General features: G+C 56.2%; 1 protein-coding gene across 50 annotated transcripts in view; it reads left to right on the forward strand.

Moving 5' to 3' along the window:
• Positions 1-14,784, forward strand: part of CELF4 (CUGBP Elav-like family member 4) — a 317,087-nt gene that overhangs the window by 294,205 nt on the left and 8,098 nt on the right. For 10 of the 50 annotated variants that reach the window (XR_004228581.1, XR_004228582.1, XR_004228584.1 and 7 more), the window contains exons 9-12: positions 502-567; positions 2,387-2,470; positions 7,860-7,943; positions 13,138-13,309. Coding sequence is in view for 44 of the 50 variants with exons in the window: in XM_031934514.1 (XP_031790374.1) it covers positions 502-567; positions 2,387-2,470; positions 7,860-7,943; positions 13,138-13,265 (362 nt within the window). In the remaining 6 variants the exon portion in view is untranslated. Of the gene's footprint in view, positions 1-501; positions 568-2,386; positions 2,471-7,859; positions 8,004-12,693; positions 12,773-13,137; positions 13,310-14,784 lie in introns of all 50 variants that reach the window. The other 40 variants (XM_031934509.1, XM_023207650.2, XM_023207649.2 and 37 more) reach the window with 13 other exon arrangements.

Genomic DNA, 14,784 nt, shown 5'->3' on the forward strand with positions numbered 1-14,784 from the left:
GACAGTGAGGGCAGGTCCCTCTTTGTGAGCAGGCACAGCGGCCCAGGAGGACAAAGTAGTAGTGTGAGGCCTTCTTGCCCTTTCTTTCACCCTTTAGGGGCTGTCAGCCCCCTCTCCCTTTCCCCACAGCCCTTATGCAGGGCTGGGCCCCTTGTGTGTCCCCCAGCTAGCATCTCAGTGTTGAGGCTTCCTTGGCATCTCCTCCCCAACCCTCCACAGTGCTCTGCATGAGCACCCATCTTACCCCAAACCTAGGCCAACTGCAGCCTGCATCCCCCAGCCAGGGTGGCCAACTGTCTACCCTGCCAAGGATGCTGGTCTAGGGAAGGTGACCCCCAGAGGGTCCAGGCACTCAGGGTTTCTGTCTCAGATGCCCTGCCCCAGGGCAGAGCCTGCAGTAGCCAGAAAAGGCGGTGCAACTACATCATTGTCCTCATGGGCATAGGGGGAAGGGCCAGTGTGGTGGGCACTGCTGACCTCTGTCCCCTTGGCTCCCTACAGCGCAGAGCCCCACCGCCGCGGACCCCCTGCAGCAGGCCTACGCCGGAGTGCAGCAGTATGCAGGTCGTTAGTATCCATGCGTCCCCACGGCTCCTTCCCCAACTCCGTTTATCTCTCCACGCCTGTGACACCAGTGCCCCCTCAGACCTGGGGCCAGCACTGCATGGGGTGGGGAGAGAGAGTGGAAAGAGGGAGGGGCTGTGCTGCCAGAGATCCTCCAGGCTGCCTTCTTGTCAACGGGCCACCTAGAGTGCCCCTGCAGTGGGGATGGGCAGAACTTCAGGCGAGTGGGCAGGCCAGGTGGAAGTTTTGCCCTTGCTGGGCAGTTACTTGTCTTTGAGGCCAGATTTCCCTTCCCCAAGGAGTTTCCAGGGCCGGTTTGCCCAGGAGCACCAGGTCTGACAACAGCACCACAGGTGAGGCTGGACCTGGGTGTGCCCACCACGGGTCACAGTCACTGGCCCGGGAAGCAGTGAAGGTTTGAGAGAAGGAGGGCCTCTAGAAGAGATGCTGTTTCCCCATCCCCTTCCTCACACACAGGCAGCAGGATGGGGTCCCAGCAGGTGTGACGGGGAGCAGAGGAAGAGAGGTGGGAAGGGATAGCCTTGAGTGAGCAGAGGGCCTGGGGTCACTGAGTGCAAGCCGAGCTGTCAGCCAGGCTTCTCTCTTTCTCTCACCCCTGGATGACACAGCACCCCATCATCGTCCCTGCCTAGCCTGTGTCCTACTGCCTAACCTGATCAGGGTCTCTTCCCTGTGCTTAGAAGAGCAAGTGCTGTCTCCCATGAGTGCAGTGGGGCTGCCCGGCAAGGGGTGAGGAAACTGAGGTGAAGCTGGCCTGGCACATCTGGAGCCCAGAGGAGGTGCTGTCACCTCCTGGGTCCCCTGAGCTCTGACTTCAGGCTCTGCTGCTATGGGAGCCAAGCCAGGCAGAGGAGGGAGCCAGCCACTCCTGTCCTACCTCGGGCCCTTTCCAGTTGGACAATCAGGTTTATCCAACTCAGTTCTCTGCTCCTGGGGACTACCCCCTGGCAGGCTTCCCAGAGGCCAAGTCCACACCTCAGGTGGCCGCCCACCTCCCACACAGGTGCCATTTGAGCGGGAGTGAGGGCCTGCCAGCAGGAGTCAGCTGTGGCTCAGAGAAGTAGGAAAACCTTCCTGTGGATTCTAGGTGGGGTGGGGTGATCTTGCCCAGGCCATTTTGGTGTTTTTAATTATCCATGATTGTGTGTTATGCACACATGGGGTTTATCCACTATTTCAAATTCAACTTGCCTCCCCTGAAACACAAACACGCATGTATGCATGTAATGCACACACGTGCACACATGTACACACACGTGCATGTATGCATGTAATGTATGCACACGTGCACTAACACCATGTACACACATGCACACACCCACACATACACATGTACATACATGTACACACAGCCACACGTGCCTGCACACATGTAACGTACACACACATACACATACACACATGCATGTGTGCATGTAACGTACTCACACACATACACCCCCCCACACATGCATATATGCATGTAATGTACACACACGCGTACACCCACACACATGCATGTATACGTGTAATGTACACACACGCACACACATACACATACCCACACGTACATACATGTATGCATGTAATGTACACACATGCACACACATACGTACACACACCCACACACGCATTTCCACTCTTCACCTTGCAACTTCTCTGTTAGTCCGGGAACTGAAAGCTGGCTTTGTCCTAAGTGGCCGAGTGGCAGGGCGCTTTTTGGCTGATCTGCTTTTACTGCCTGCACTGAAATCTCTCTCTTTCTTCCTGCTTCCACTCTCTGCCTTGTCGCCGGCTCTTGCTTCTTGTCTTGGGCCTCCAGCAGCCGCCTACCCTGCTGCCTATGGTCAGATAAGCCAGGCCTTTCCTCAGCCGCCTCCAATGATCCCCCAGCAGCAGAGAGAAGGTGAGTTTGCAGGCCAGCTCCTGGGCCCCTCCCTACCCCAGTTGTCCCCAAAGAGGCTGCTCACCTGGGCCTTGGGCTGGGGTGTGTGTTGGAAAGGTGACCACGTTTGTGTGCTGTGTTGAGGTGGGCAAGGGAAGACAGCAAGGCTGTGAGGAGTGGCGCTCTCCAACTTAAGGGTAGAGGTCCACTTCTTGTGGGCAGCTCTGTACACCAGAGTGGTGTCTGGCCTAGGGCAGGGGCCTGAACAGAATGCCCTGAGTGCTGGCAGGTCCCACACAAGGCGCCTTTCCTACTCCCCTCAATCATTGCTACTGGCCTGACACAGAGCTCACATATTGAAACCTTGGTTTATGAGAACCGCTTCTGAATGGTTGGGTTTGTGCTTCTTCCTTGGCAAGCCCTTGAACCATCCCTTAAACAGAACCTAGCAGAGGTTAGGCATGTGTGTGCCAGTGGAGGCCTTGTCCCTGACCCAGGGAGTTTCTGATCTTCCAGAGGAGATAGAGGCCCATCCTTGGGGTTTTCCCTGGAGGGCCCACCACTGTGTTCCCAGGGAGCATAGCTGGGAGATGAGACTCCAACAACATGGTGGTTTGCAGAACCAGTTCTGATAGCTGCGCACATTGAGGAAAAGATGGTAACCAGGCTCAGAGGGTCAGGAAGGGAAGCCCCAGAGGAGGTGGGGTCCAAGAACCCCCCTCCTCTGGTCACAGGATTTGGCCAGTGGTGAGGGTGGGAAGAAGTAGGAGGGCTCATGGCTGAGGGGAGTGGGAGAGGGAGATGAGTTTATTACCCACAGAAGCTGTGCCCTCTGAGTGACCAGGAGAAGCACGTGGAGCTCCCAGGGCAGGACTGCATGGGCAGGATGAGAAGGGATAGAGAATGCCCTAGTGCAGGCCTAGTGGAAGAAGGGGGTGATCCTGGAAAGCTGTGTCCAAAGGCCCTGGTGTGAACAGGGCAGGACAGCAAGATCTTTGGGTCAGTTGCCAGGGACCACAGAATGCCAGTCAGTGTCTTCCCGTCTCAGTGCCTAGGGATCCACATAAGCAGGAAGACAGCAGGCTGGATGAACAGGCCCACCCTCTGGGGCTCTGTGGGCCTGCCACAGAGAGCTCAGCTTGAGGGGCCGGACACCAACAAGGTCCTGTCCTCTCTACCCCTATGGAAACGGTCACTGGGTAGTGAGGCACCAAATCTGCCCCTGGCAGCCCCTGTGGTCAGAGCCTTCCGGTGGCTTCCAAAAGCCTAACTCATAGCCCCTGCAGCACAGTGTCCTGACACCCTCCGATGTAGATTAGTCCTGGAAAGGGCCTCAAGAGTCTGCTGGTCCAACATCATTTGACAGGCCCCAGTGCCAGACAGGTCCCTCAGACCCCAAACAGGTGCCACAGCCTGCCTGGCTGAGAGCCTGGCCTTCAGAGAAAACCCTTTTGGGTGGGACTCTGGCACCTCCTTCCCCTGTGACTCTGAACAAATCACTCTATCCCCTCAGCCTCAGTGTCCTCAAAGGAAAGTGAGTAGATTGGGGAGCATTCTGTGGAGGGGTGTGAGGACCAAGCCGGCTGAGTCTGCCCCTGAACTCCATTCTGTAAGTGTCTGTGCACACCGCCCTTTCTTTACCAAGCTACCACCCCTTCCAAGGCTGTGCATGAGGCATACCGCCCCAGCTCACACTCAGCAGGCAACTTCTGAGATCGGGGGCATCAGGGCTTCCCGTGCCCAGGAGAGCCAAGTTACAGGACCCAGAGGGGTGCACAGGAAGGCCCAGTCTGTACCCTGCCACACACTGCTGCAGCTGAGGGACACTGGGCTACCACTGGTGAAGTGGGGGTGAGGGTAGTCCCCTCATTGGGCTGCAACCCTGGGCCTACCCTGCCCTTGCCTTCTCCACAGTCCAAGCCTTCATCAGTCAGACTGGGGCCACAAGGGGTGGGATCCAGGAGTCCCCATGTCGACTGCTCCCGGTCCAGAACAGAGAGCTGTGCCCACAGGCCCTGATATTTTTTCTCCCACTGGTTTCAGGCCATTGTCAGCTCCCTGAATCATTCTGGCCTGTTGGCTCAGGGGTCTCTGAATCCTGCCCCACCCCTCACACAGTTACAGGTCAATGCCACCCTGCCCAACACACATGACAGCCCCTACTGCAGGCCTTAAACTCAGGCTCCCATGGGCCCTCCTGCCCCTCTCCCACCCTACACTCTGCACCATCCTGTGCGTGTAGCTCTGAACTCCTCATTCCTTCTCTCCATCTCTGAGCAGCTGCAGTTCCTGCCCCACTATACCCTGCTCCCTAGTCTAGGCCCTCTGTGGCCAGTCCTGTCTCCAGCCTCTCCTTGGAGTGGTGGGATCTGCTGCCATTGTCCCCATTCTCCCAGGCCATGGTGCATGGGTTGAGCCACCCCAGGGAAGCAAGGGATGGGGAAGAGTAACACACCAACAGAGCCGCACAGTGTGGGTGGGTGAGGGCATGGCTCTGAGAGTGGTTTGTCAGGAAGGCTTCTGTGGGTCTGGAAGGATGAGCAGAGGTTGGCAGCACATAGAACTGGGGAGGCAGGTGGTCCAGGCAGGGGGAACAGCGGGAGCAAAAGTACAGCTGCTGCAGAGTCCAAGGTGAGCATGGGGCCAGGGAGAGACAGGTGCAAGGTGGGCTGGAGCCTGGCCAAAACCGTGTCCCATAGAGTTGTCCAAGTCATGGACAAGAAAGAAGGCTGCGTTCCTCCATCCCTGCCAAGAGTTGGCCTTTTTACATCGTGGTCCCCTCCCCATGAGGAAAGTCATGGAAATATCAGGATATTCTGGTGGCAGGGGAGGACCCTTCTGCCACCTCCTCATCTTTGAGCTAAGCCTGAAAATGGACAGATGCCTGAATTCCCCAGAGGCCATCTGCCCCACAGATTGGACGAGGTTACCCTCAGGGATGGCTGCCGCAGTGGCTCTGCCAGGGCTGCAGGGTGGTCAGGGGTAGCTGCTTTCTGTCTCTGCAGCTCCGCTTCACTATTTCTCAGAAGGCTAGCCTGGACCAGATTGGTCTCTAAAGTCCTGCCAGCTCTACCATCTGCATGTTCTGTCATCTGTGAATGAGGGAGTGCAGACGGACTTGGAGGTAGCTGGAGTTAGACAGCGTGTGGACTCACTGTCCAGGGGAAGGGACTAGAGCTGCTGCCCTGGCTTCTTTGTCAGGCCTGGGCTAGAGAGTCATCCCTGGGGCTCCACCACACACCGTGCACATGGGATTAAGCCTGTGGGCCCTGTCTGTGAAGGCTCCTTATCTCTAAGGAGAACACATGTAACTTCCACATAAAGCAGCTTGCAGAACTTGAACTCGGAGCCAGGGCCCCAAGTCAAGGCAGGTGTCAGCCTGGGGTGGAGCAGTCAGAGCCTGGAATGGTGAGGATGGGAGGAGGGAGGTAGGTGTGTGCGGGCCTGGAGGGGGTTGGGCAGGAGGACGCAAGAAGGAGCATGCCCCTGGGAGCAGCCAGTCTGGTTGGAGAGAAAAACCTCCAGACAAAGGAGAAAGAGCCCCTCCCCAGAGGATGAAGTGTGGATTCGGGCACGAGCAGGGAGAGGCCGGAGGTTCTTTCAGAGAGGGAGGGTATGGGGAGCTGGGGGCCATCAAGGGCACATTCACAGGGCATGAACCAGTGGGAAGACAGCATGGTTGGAGGGGACAGGGTGAGGGGAGGGCCACCAGAGCTCAGGGGTATCCAGCACCAGGAACCCCTGGAAGGGGGTGAGGGAGCACATTTGTGCCTGGTTCTGAATGCGCCGTCCCCTGGCAGGATGCCTGGGAGCCAGCAGTCCAGGGAGGGGAGGCCGGAGGGCTGGGTGGGCAGAGGGTGCAGGGTGAGCAGCAAGGAGGGAGGAGGCCAGTGGCTCCTTGGGCAGCTTTAGGGGTTGGGGAAATTTTTGTTCTAGGCTGTGAACCTCGAGGGAGTAGAAATAGATGGAGAAAAGGAGGAGAGTGGAAGGTACAGGAGCAGAAGAGAAGGTGCAGAGTCTCTAAATCGAGTCTTTGCTCCAGAACTGGGTTGTCTGGCAGCCTCACTGCTCCTGGAGAACAAGGACGGTTGGCTCTGGCTGCGAAAGCCATGCAGCAGCCCACGTCGGTGCCGTACAGCCTTCACTGTTCAGCTCACGCCTAGGTTTCCAGCAGCCTCTGGTCAGAACCTTGCTTCTTACACAACGCTAGGTGCAGCTGGTTCCTTCCCATTCCCACCACAGCTTGGGTGCCATCATTGAAATGACCACAGGTCACTTTAAAAGATGAAACTATATGTGACATATGCCATCTAAGACACATCTTGGAACGATTTCCATTTCAAAGAGTTAAAATTGAGTGTTTTGACTATTTCAAAAGAAACAGGTAAATAGTTATTTGGAATTTTAGAAAGCTAAAGCCCTGCTTAGTGTTCAGGGAGTCTGGGGTATTGAGATTTTTTGGTAGCAAGAGGGAGAAAACTCACACTATGGAGACAGAGAGGCTGGGCTCATGTACTGGCTCCAGGCCCCTCCCAGCTGTGTGTGTTTTGGCAGGTGACTTAACCTCTCTGGGCCTCACTTCCTCATCTGTGAAGTGGCAATGATGATAATAACATCACAGGGTTGCTGTAAGGATGAAGTGAGTTAGGTACATGTAAAGAGCTCAGAACAGCCTGACACATAGTTTGTGCTGCTGAAGTCACAGGGCTGTTACTGTGGTAACCAAATGAAGAACATTCATGTCATGAGGCTGGAGGGTTCCCTGGCTAATCATAGAGCCTCGGTTGCAGCCCTTCCTACGCACCTATACAGGAGGAGGCAGGATAAATCTTGGTTTCCTGGGTGTGAGGAACTGGGCAGGACAGTTGGGCCGTGAGGGGCAGATGAGAAGGAGAGGCTGCAGGCCAGGGGGAGGATGGGCACCCTGAGTCTGAGCTTGGCCTGCGAGAGGGGAAAGTGGGGCGTCTCCCCAGCACAGGACACAGCTGCCCCAGGGGATACCCTGGTCCCCCCAGAGCAGGGGCTGGGCAGGAGGGAGGCCTCCCGGGTCTCCTGGGCCTTCCCTATCCTCAGCACCTGGTTTCCAGAGACACAGCAGTAGGTCGACTCCGCCTCTGGAGCCCTAGGGTTTCCAAGACTCTGCTACAGATCCATTTTATAGAAAAGGCAGCCAAGGCACAGAGACGTTCAGTGACTTGCGCAAGGGCAGAGCAGAGACCGGAGCTCAGACCTGGGGCTCAGCATCCCTGCCTCTTCTGGGGCTCCCTTGGATCTGGAATGAGACCCTCCCTCCTAACCTTGCCCCCACCCCTCCCTGCTGTGCTGCCTAACTCGCTCACCTCTCCTCTGTCTCTCTCTTCCCCCACCCTGCCATCCCTCCTCCCCCGCCCACCCCCTCCCCTCACCGCAGGGCCCGAGGGCTGTAACCTGTTCATCTACCATCTGCCCCAGGAGTTTGGGGACGCTGAGCTGATGCAGATGTTCCTCCCTTTCGGTAATGTCATCTCCTCGAAAGTGTTTGTGGATCGGGCGACTAACCAAAGTAAATGCTTTGGTGGGTAAAGATAACAAACCAATTAGCTTCACCTAGGACAGGGCGGTGCTCACACCAACCTACTGGTGTCCGACTGCTTTTAACCTGCTCCTTCACATTGCCCCCGCCCCAGCTGCTCCATGGCCCTTGCCAGCCTCATCTCACCCTTCTCTCTCCCACTACTCCTTTTGCTTCTTGGCTTTCCCTACCCACCCCACCTGGCTCCTCATCTCCCACTCCCAGTCCAAGAAATGGATTTCCTCTTCCAGCCAAATTCCAACCGACTGAGAAGGGAAAGGGGCCGCTTTGAGCAGGGGTAGGAGGGGCAGCAGGCAGAGCCCAGCCACACCCATTCCCCCAGTAGCCCCTCTCCTCTCATGGTGAGAGTGGCCTGGCCTGAGCCCCGAGGCTAAAGCAGAACGTGACACCTGGACAGGGCAATCACCGAGCCAGGCCCCTCTCCTGCCCGCCCCTTGGCCTCCTCTCTCCAGCTTTCTGTCCTGCCCCAATTCCTTCTCTGTCTACCCTGCTTTTTGCTCCCCTCCTGCCCTCCCCACTCACCTGCCTCAGGCCACCAGAGGTGGGTATTGTTGAGGAGTCAGGAAGAGGAGACTGGTCCCTGCCCTCAGGAAGCCTAAGCACTGAGCTTAGATGAAAATTATGTTTACAGCAGTGAAATCTGCCAGGCACCTAATAATGAAGCGACAAGAAAGGCAGATGGATGTAAATACACAAAAAGAAAGGGAGGGAACTCCAGGTGGGGAGAATTGGATGAGGAAGGCATGGGGCTGGGGTGCGAGGAGCCAGAGGACAGTGAGACTAGGCACAGGGGTGCGCTGTCTGTGTTTCCACTACGCAGATGGGGATGCTTCGTGCAGTGTAGTAGGCAGTGGAAACGGTGGGAGATCCTTGAGCTGAGAGTAATAAAAATACAGTTTGCCGGAAATGTGCCCAGGGCATGGTGTTAGATGGGAGGGGGAAAACTTGGAAGCATCCAGAAGTATGGCTGTCAGATAAAATATAGGATGGCCAGTTAAATTTGAATTTCAGATAGACAAAGTATCCATTTTTAGTATAAGTATGTACTTACAGTAAAAAAGTATTTATTGTTGATCTGAAGCTTAAATGTAACTGGCCCGTGTTTTTATTTGCTAAGTCTGGCAACCCTATCTAGGAAGCGTCAGACCTCCTCCTGGAATTTCATTTCACCCTCTCCTCCACTCCTCCTTGTTGCCCTCCGACCTCCTCATCCTTCTCCATCAGCCCTTCCTTCTGGGCCAGACCCTTTCATAAGTCATGAGGACTGAAGAGTCCAGTCCCCAGAGAGCCACATATGGAACCAGAGCCGAATGTGACAGAAACTCAGTATCTCCAGGCTGACCCCCAGATTCTGGGGCTGGGAGGAGAGAGTAGGAGGCTATGTTGCCAGGGAACCCAAGTCACAGCTTGGGGGTGGTGGAGGGGAGAGGAGACAGGAGTGCAGCATCAGGAAGCACATGCTAAGGAGTTTCCACTCTGGAGTCCAACTTTCTGGAATCATGAAAGGCTTGAGGATTCAGAACATGTTCCCCAAAGTAGTCAAGATCTTTGCACCATTGTCCCTTTCCCTCTGGAGCTGCCACAGGGAACTTGTGGTCTTTCAATGGCATGGAGTTGCCCCAGCAGCTCATTTCTCTCTGGGTGTGGAAAAACAAAGCAAAAGCAAAAGACAGAGTTGCGGGCCTCCACTCTTTGGTATTTCTCCTTATGAATTATAATTATGTACGTAAAAACAACAAGCTGGAAATCAGTTGCATCTGCTCTTTAAGTAAGTCCCAAATGTTACATAAATGAGAAGAGCACTGCTGAGAGCCCAGGAAGCTCTGGGCGCCTCTGCTGGAACAGGTTTAGTCTCCAGCCATAGCCAGACTTGGCTCATTTGCACTGTCCCGGGTGTGGGTGCAGCCCGGCTTTCCAAAGGCATTTCCTCGCAGTCTACTCTGAGCACTATCCTCTTCAAGCTGTTAGCCCACTTAAATTAGCCAGGACTACATTTTTTTCTTCCTGCTTTTTAAAGAAACATTCTTTGTATACCTCTAATCTAGCTCTCCTCTCTTGAACAAATTTCTGATGTCAAGCATACCAGCCCTGAAGAAAGGACAGACTCCTGAGATGCTGGTCCAGCCCAGCTGTTCCTGGTTAAGCCACTTGGGTTCTCTCTTTCACCAGGCGGCTGAGCTTTCTGCCAATAATATCACAGAGGCCTTTAAAGTGAGACCTAGGCTGGGCGCAGTGGCTCATGCCTATAATACCAGCACTTTGGGAGGCCGAGGTGGGCAGATCACTTGAGGACAGGAGTTCAAAACCAGCCTGGCCAACATGGTGAAACTCCATCTCTACTAAAAATACAAAATTAGCTGGGCATGATGGCAGGCGCCTGAAGTCCCACCTACTTGGGAGGTGGAGGCAGAAGAATTGCTTGAACTCAGGAAGGGAGGTTACAGTGAGCCGAGATCACACCACTGCACTCCAACCTAGCGACACAGCAATACTCCGTCTCAAAAATAAAATAAATACATAAACAAAAATAAAGTGAGACCTAACTTCAGCATTCCCTCATGGGCAAGTTATTTAGCCCTGTGAGCCTCACTGGCTTCCTCTGTAAAAAGGGGATTTGAATCATTGCCCCAGGGGTGCTGTTAGGGAGCTTACCCAGGGCAGACCCGCAGGAAGTGCTAGGTCCCCTTTGTTCTTAAAGTGCTATTTTTGCTGTAAAAGTGGCCCTGTGTTAAAGAGAACTCCTCAAGGGCCACATTCACTCTTTATAAGCATACATGTAAATTTATGAGCAGAATCTTCCAGAGACCTTCATGAGGGCATGTCAAGCAGAAAAGTTCCTATGTCAGAAGGAGGGCTGGGGGGATACCATGGGGGGATTCTACCTGCGGGCCTTCCCACAGGGCCTGGGAGAAGAAACCTTCTGAGAGTAAGAAGAGGGCAGGAGAGGTAGCTCTGGAAGAAGGAAGATGGTCCTAGAAGCATGAACTTGGGTGACAGTGCCCAGAGCCCTGCCACAGGGGCCTCCAGTCTGCAGGGGAGAGACCCTGCTCTGACTGCTAGCCAGTTAATAACAGTTCAAGGGAAGAAAAGTTCCCTGGACTCCTTCTCAACTCTTGGGCTTCCGGGGAGTGCTAAACTCTTCCCGGAAGGCTGGGCTTCTGCCCTCCTCCAGAACTTCCTCTCTGCTCCCCGCACACAGTGGTTCTGCCTGCCTCTACACCTGTGCCCTAGACAGCTCCTCCAGCCCTTTTTATCTTCTTTCCCCTCCCTTCTTTGAGCTGAGGTGGATGATAAGAGGAATGAGGGGCAGCAGGTCCCCCATAGTCAGGCTACCTTGTCCTGGCAGGGACAGCTTTTGTCCAGCCACCTTCCTTATTCGGGGGAAAGCAGTATCAACACACAATTCACATATTTGAAAACTGCTCCGGTTTACTAAGAACTTGACTTTAGTGATTAGACATACAGGTCAGTGGAGGTGGGAACAGGCCAGGAGGGGCTGAGCTGGTAGAAACATGGCTGGAGGCGAATCTCCGACTATGGATCAGCTGAAATTCTCCCTATGTATTCTGGTATCTATATTTATACAGAGGTTGGTTTTGTTGCTCTGGGCCCAGCTGACCAATTGTTGTGCTTGTTTGGCTGCAGAGCAAACTTGAGCAAGACAGGAAGGAGAGGAGAGAAAGTAAGAGACGACGGAGGCAGCATCTGGGGCAGAGGGAAAGAGGGAAAAAGAGCCACCAGGTAGGGAAAGTGAGGAAGGGCTCTCTTTCTTGGAGAGAAGTCCCAAGGCAGGCCCGAGGTACCACGAACAGTTAGCTGAGAAGACGGCTTCTACTTCACTCCGGGGTGGCTGTGCATCTCTGTCTTATACCTAATGGCCATTTGGGGACCAGTACACAACGGGCACGTTCAGGGGAAGGCCTCGGTCTCTCGCCAAGCTTTCATATATTTTGCAGGATCTAAGTCCTTTTTACAGGAGAAGAGGCCTCTAAAGTCGAATAAATTCAAGGAAATACTAGATTAAACAAAACTATAAAAGTTAATTTACTACATCTCGGTGAGGGAGGGGACGTTATTTGTTGATACGCTGGACTGGCCCAGTGGGCCTGGCTATAAATCTCCTGACCACACAAGACCTTTCTCGAGGAGCACCTGTTAGGGTCAGTTTGGGAAATGCTGATGTAAAATGTTGTCTGTATAAGGAGATGCATTCCGAGTTCCCCAAAGGTGACTTCTGACCTTTTGGGAACATGACCCGTGCCCATCTGGGACCTGCGCGGGTGGGCCTGGGAGCCGCAAGATTCTGCATCCCATGTGGGCACAGGAGTGAACGCGTGGGAAGCGCTTCTGCACGGAGGCCTGTGGCCTGATTTGCACTGATGGTCTTGTTACCTGTTGCGGACATATCAGCTGGTGCATGCTTAGTCCACAGCTCAGGGCGTGGAGAAGAGAGGTGCCGACGGCGCCCGGGGCGAGGTGACGCCTAGGGCTCACCCGGAGCCTGGAGGGGCGGGCAGAGCCGGGAGTGGGGGCGGAGGGGCTGCGAGAGCTCAGCCTCTGGGCCTCCCCCGACCGCCGGGCACCTGCGCTGGCGAGGGGGGCGGCCGGGCCGGCGGTGAAGTTTCTCGGCGGCGTCTCCCTCCCGGCCCCTCGCACTCGTCTCTCTCCCCAGGCCGGCACCCTGTGCCCGCGCGCTGCCAGGCCCCCTCCTGTCAGGGAGGACAGTGTCCAATAAACTCCTCCACCCGCAGGTGTGTCCGCCCTCTCCCGCCAAGGCGAGGGCTGAGGTGCCGGGGCCGGCGGGGGTGGGGGGCGGGCGCCTCTTCGAGCGCCGCCCGGCCGCGGACCCAACCTGGGGAGCGGGCGCCGGGCGAGTGGCGCGGCCAGAGACGAGGCGCAGGTCAGCTAGCCGGGACCCCGCCAGCGCCTGCCCGGGGAGGAGCCTCGCACGCGTGCGCGGGCTGGAGGGGGGCGGGCACCGGGGCGGGGACCTAGGGGAGGAGCCTCAGGCCCGCCCCGCCCCACCCCCCTGTCCCCCCACCCCCACCCCTCCCCGCCGGCAGCGCCCCGGGCGGCCCCGTGGAAACCCAGGCCCTCGTCCCTCGTGTCTCGCCAGGCTTCGTGAGCTTCGACAACCCGGCCAGCGCGCAGACTGCCATCCAGGCCATGAACGGCTTCCAGATCGGCATGAAGAGGCTCAAGGTGCAGCTGAAGCGGCCCAAAGACGCCAATCGCCCGTACTGAGCGCCGGCGGGAGCGTCCCCCGGGGGAGACCAGGACTCGCACAGGTAACCGGGGGCGGCCGGGGCGCGGGGACGGGGGTTGGGAGGGAACCAGACGGACCCGCCGCCTTCTCCGGCCTCCGTGGGCCGGACCCTCACTGGTGCCTTGGACCCGCTGCGCCCGGCTCAACCTGCTCCTCGCCCTGCGCCTCCGGCCAGGCGCAGAGCTGCCGTCACCCCGGCAGAAATGGGCCTGGCCATCTCCCTGTGGCAGGGCCACCAGGGGCAGGAGTGAGGGAGCCACTCCGGGCGAGTGAGGCGAGGCCTGGGCCTGCGCCTCCGGGTCTACATTGGCAGTCCTGTTGGCCAGAGAACCCTGGGGTGAACAGGTGGCAAGCTCAGGCTGAGAGAGGTTGGGGGCAGAACAGGCTCTACCCAGGAGAGCTGCAGCCGCCCGCGGGGCCTGCTCCCTGACCCCCAGCTCTCTCCTCCCCAGTTCTTCCAGGAGGGCTGATAGTCTTTAGACACTTGACCCCTGCACCCCTCTCTTTCCCCATAGCTCAGTGAAGAGAGGAAGGACAGGATCTTTCAAAGGGAACTTGACTGAGAAACAAAGCAGGATGGGACGAAAGCTGAGGAAGGTGATGGTACAGCACTGAGATCCCGGGCCCTGCCTGCCCCACACGGGTCTTGATGAGTGGTAGTTGTTACCTTTTCTGCTGGGCTGGGTCCTGCCTAGGAGCCGAAGAGGCAGTCAGCCACGCCTCTTCCAGCCCAAGTGTTCCCCTGAGCAAAGTGCTTCCTGCAGAAAGAATGGGGGGAGATACCCCAGGTAGAAGGAATGGGGGGAGATACCCCAGAACATCAAAAGTCAACCTTCAGTCTGGTTTCCCCCAATGCTGTGGCTCTTGCAGCCTCAGCTTCTTCACAGAGCAGAGGTGAAGGCTCCCTTTGGGCCTTTCCAGCTCAGCACCCTGCTGCCCTCTGACCGCCCCTCCCCGCCCATGTTCCTCCATTTATTCAGCAGTATTGTGTGCCAGCTATTGTGTTAGGTACTTGGGGTTCAGCAATGAGCAAGACTGAGAAGGTGGAGACAGACAATAAACAATGACATGTGAGCAAAGAATATGATGTAGTATGTCAAGATTGTTGGCTACAGTTAAACCACATGGACAGTGTAGACCTCATTGAGGAAGTGAATTGGAGCATAGAAGGTGAGGGGAGCAGCCATGCCCCTGCCTCTGAGGGAACAGTCAGCATAGAGGCTGCAAGGTGGAGCTGCAAAGTGGGGTAGGAACAGCAGGAGACTGGGTTGCTGAGAGAGTGAGGAGGGCCACCTGGTGTGGGGCCTTGAAGGCCACTATGTGGACGTTGGTCTCTTCTCTGAAATGGGAGATGGAGAGAGCATTGGAGAGTTCTGAACAGAAGAGTGATGGGTAACTTGACTGTCAGTGGGGTCACCCTGGCTGTTATGTTGATAATAGCTTGTAGGGGGCCAAAGCATAGATCTACTGCACTGACCACTCAGTCCAGCATCACAG

This window comes from Piliocolobus tephrosceles, chromosome 18, assembly GCF_002776525.5.
Source record: "Piliocolobus tephrosceles isolate RC106 chromosome 18, ASM277652v3, whole genome shotgun sequence".
Lineage (NCBI taxonomy): Eukaryota > Metazoa > Chordata > Mammalia > Primates > Cercopithecidae > Piliocolobus > Piliocolobus tephrosceles.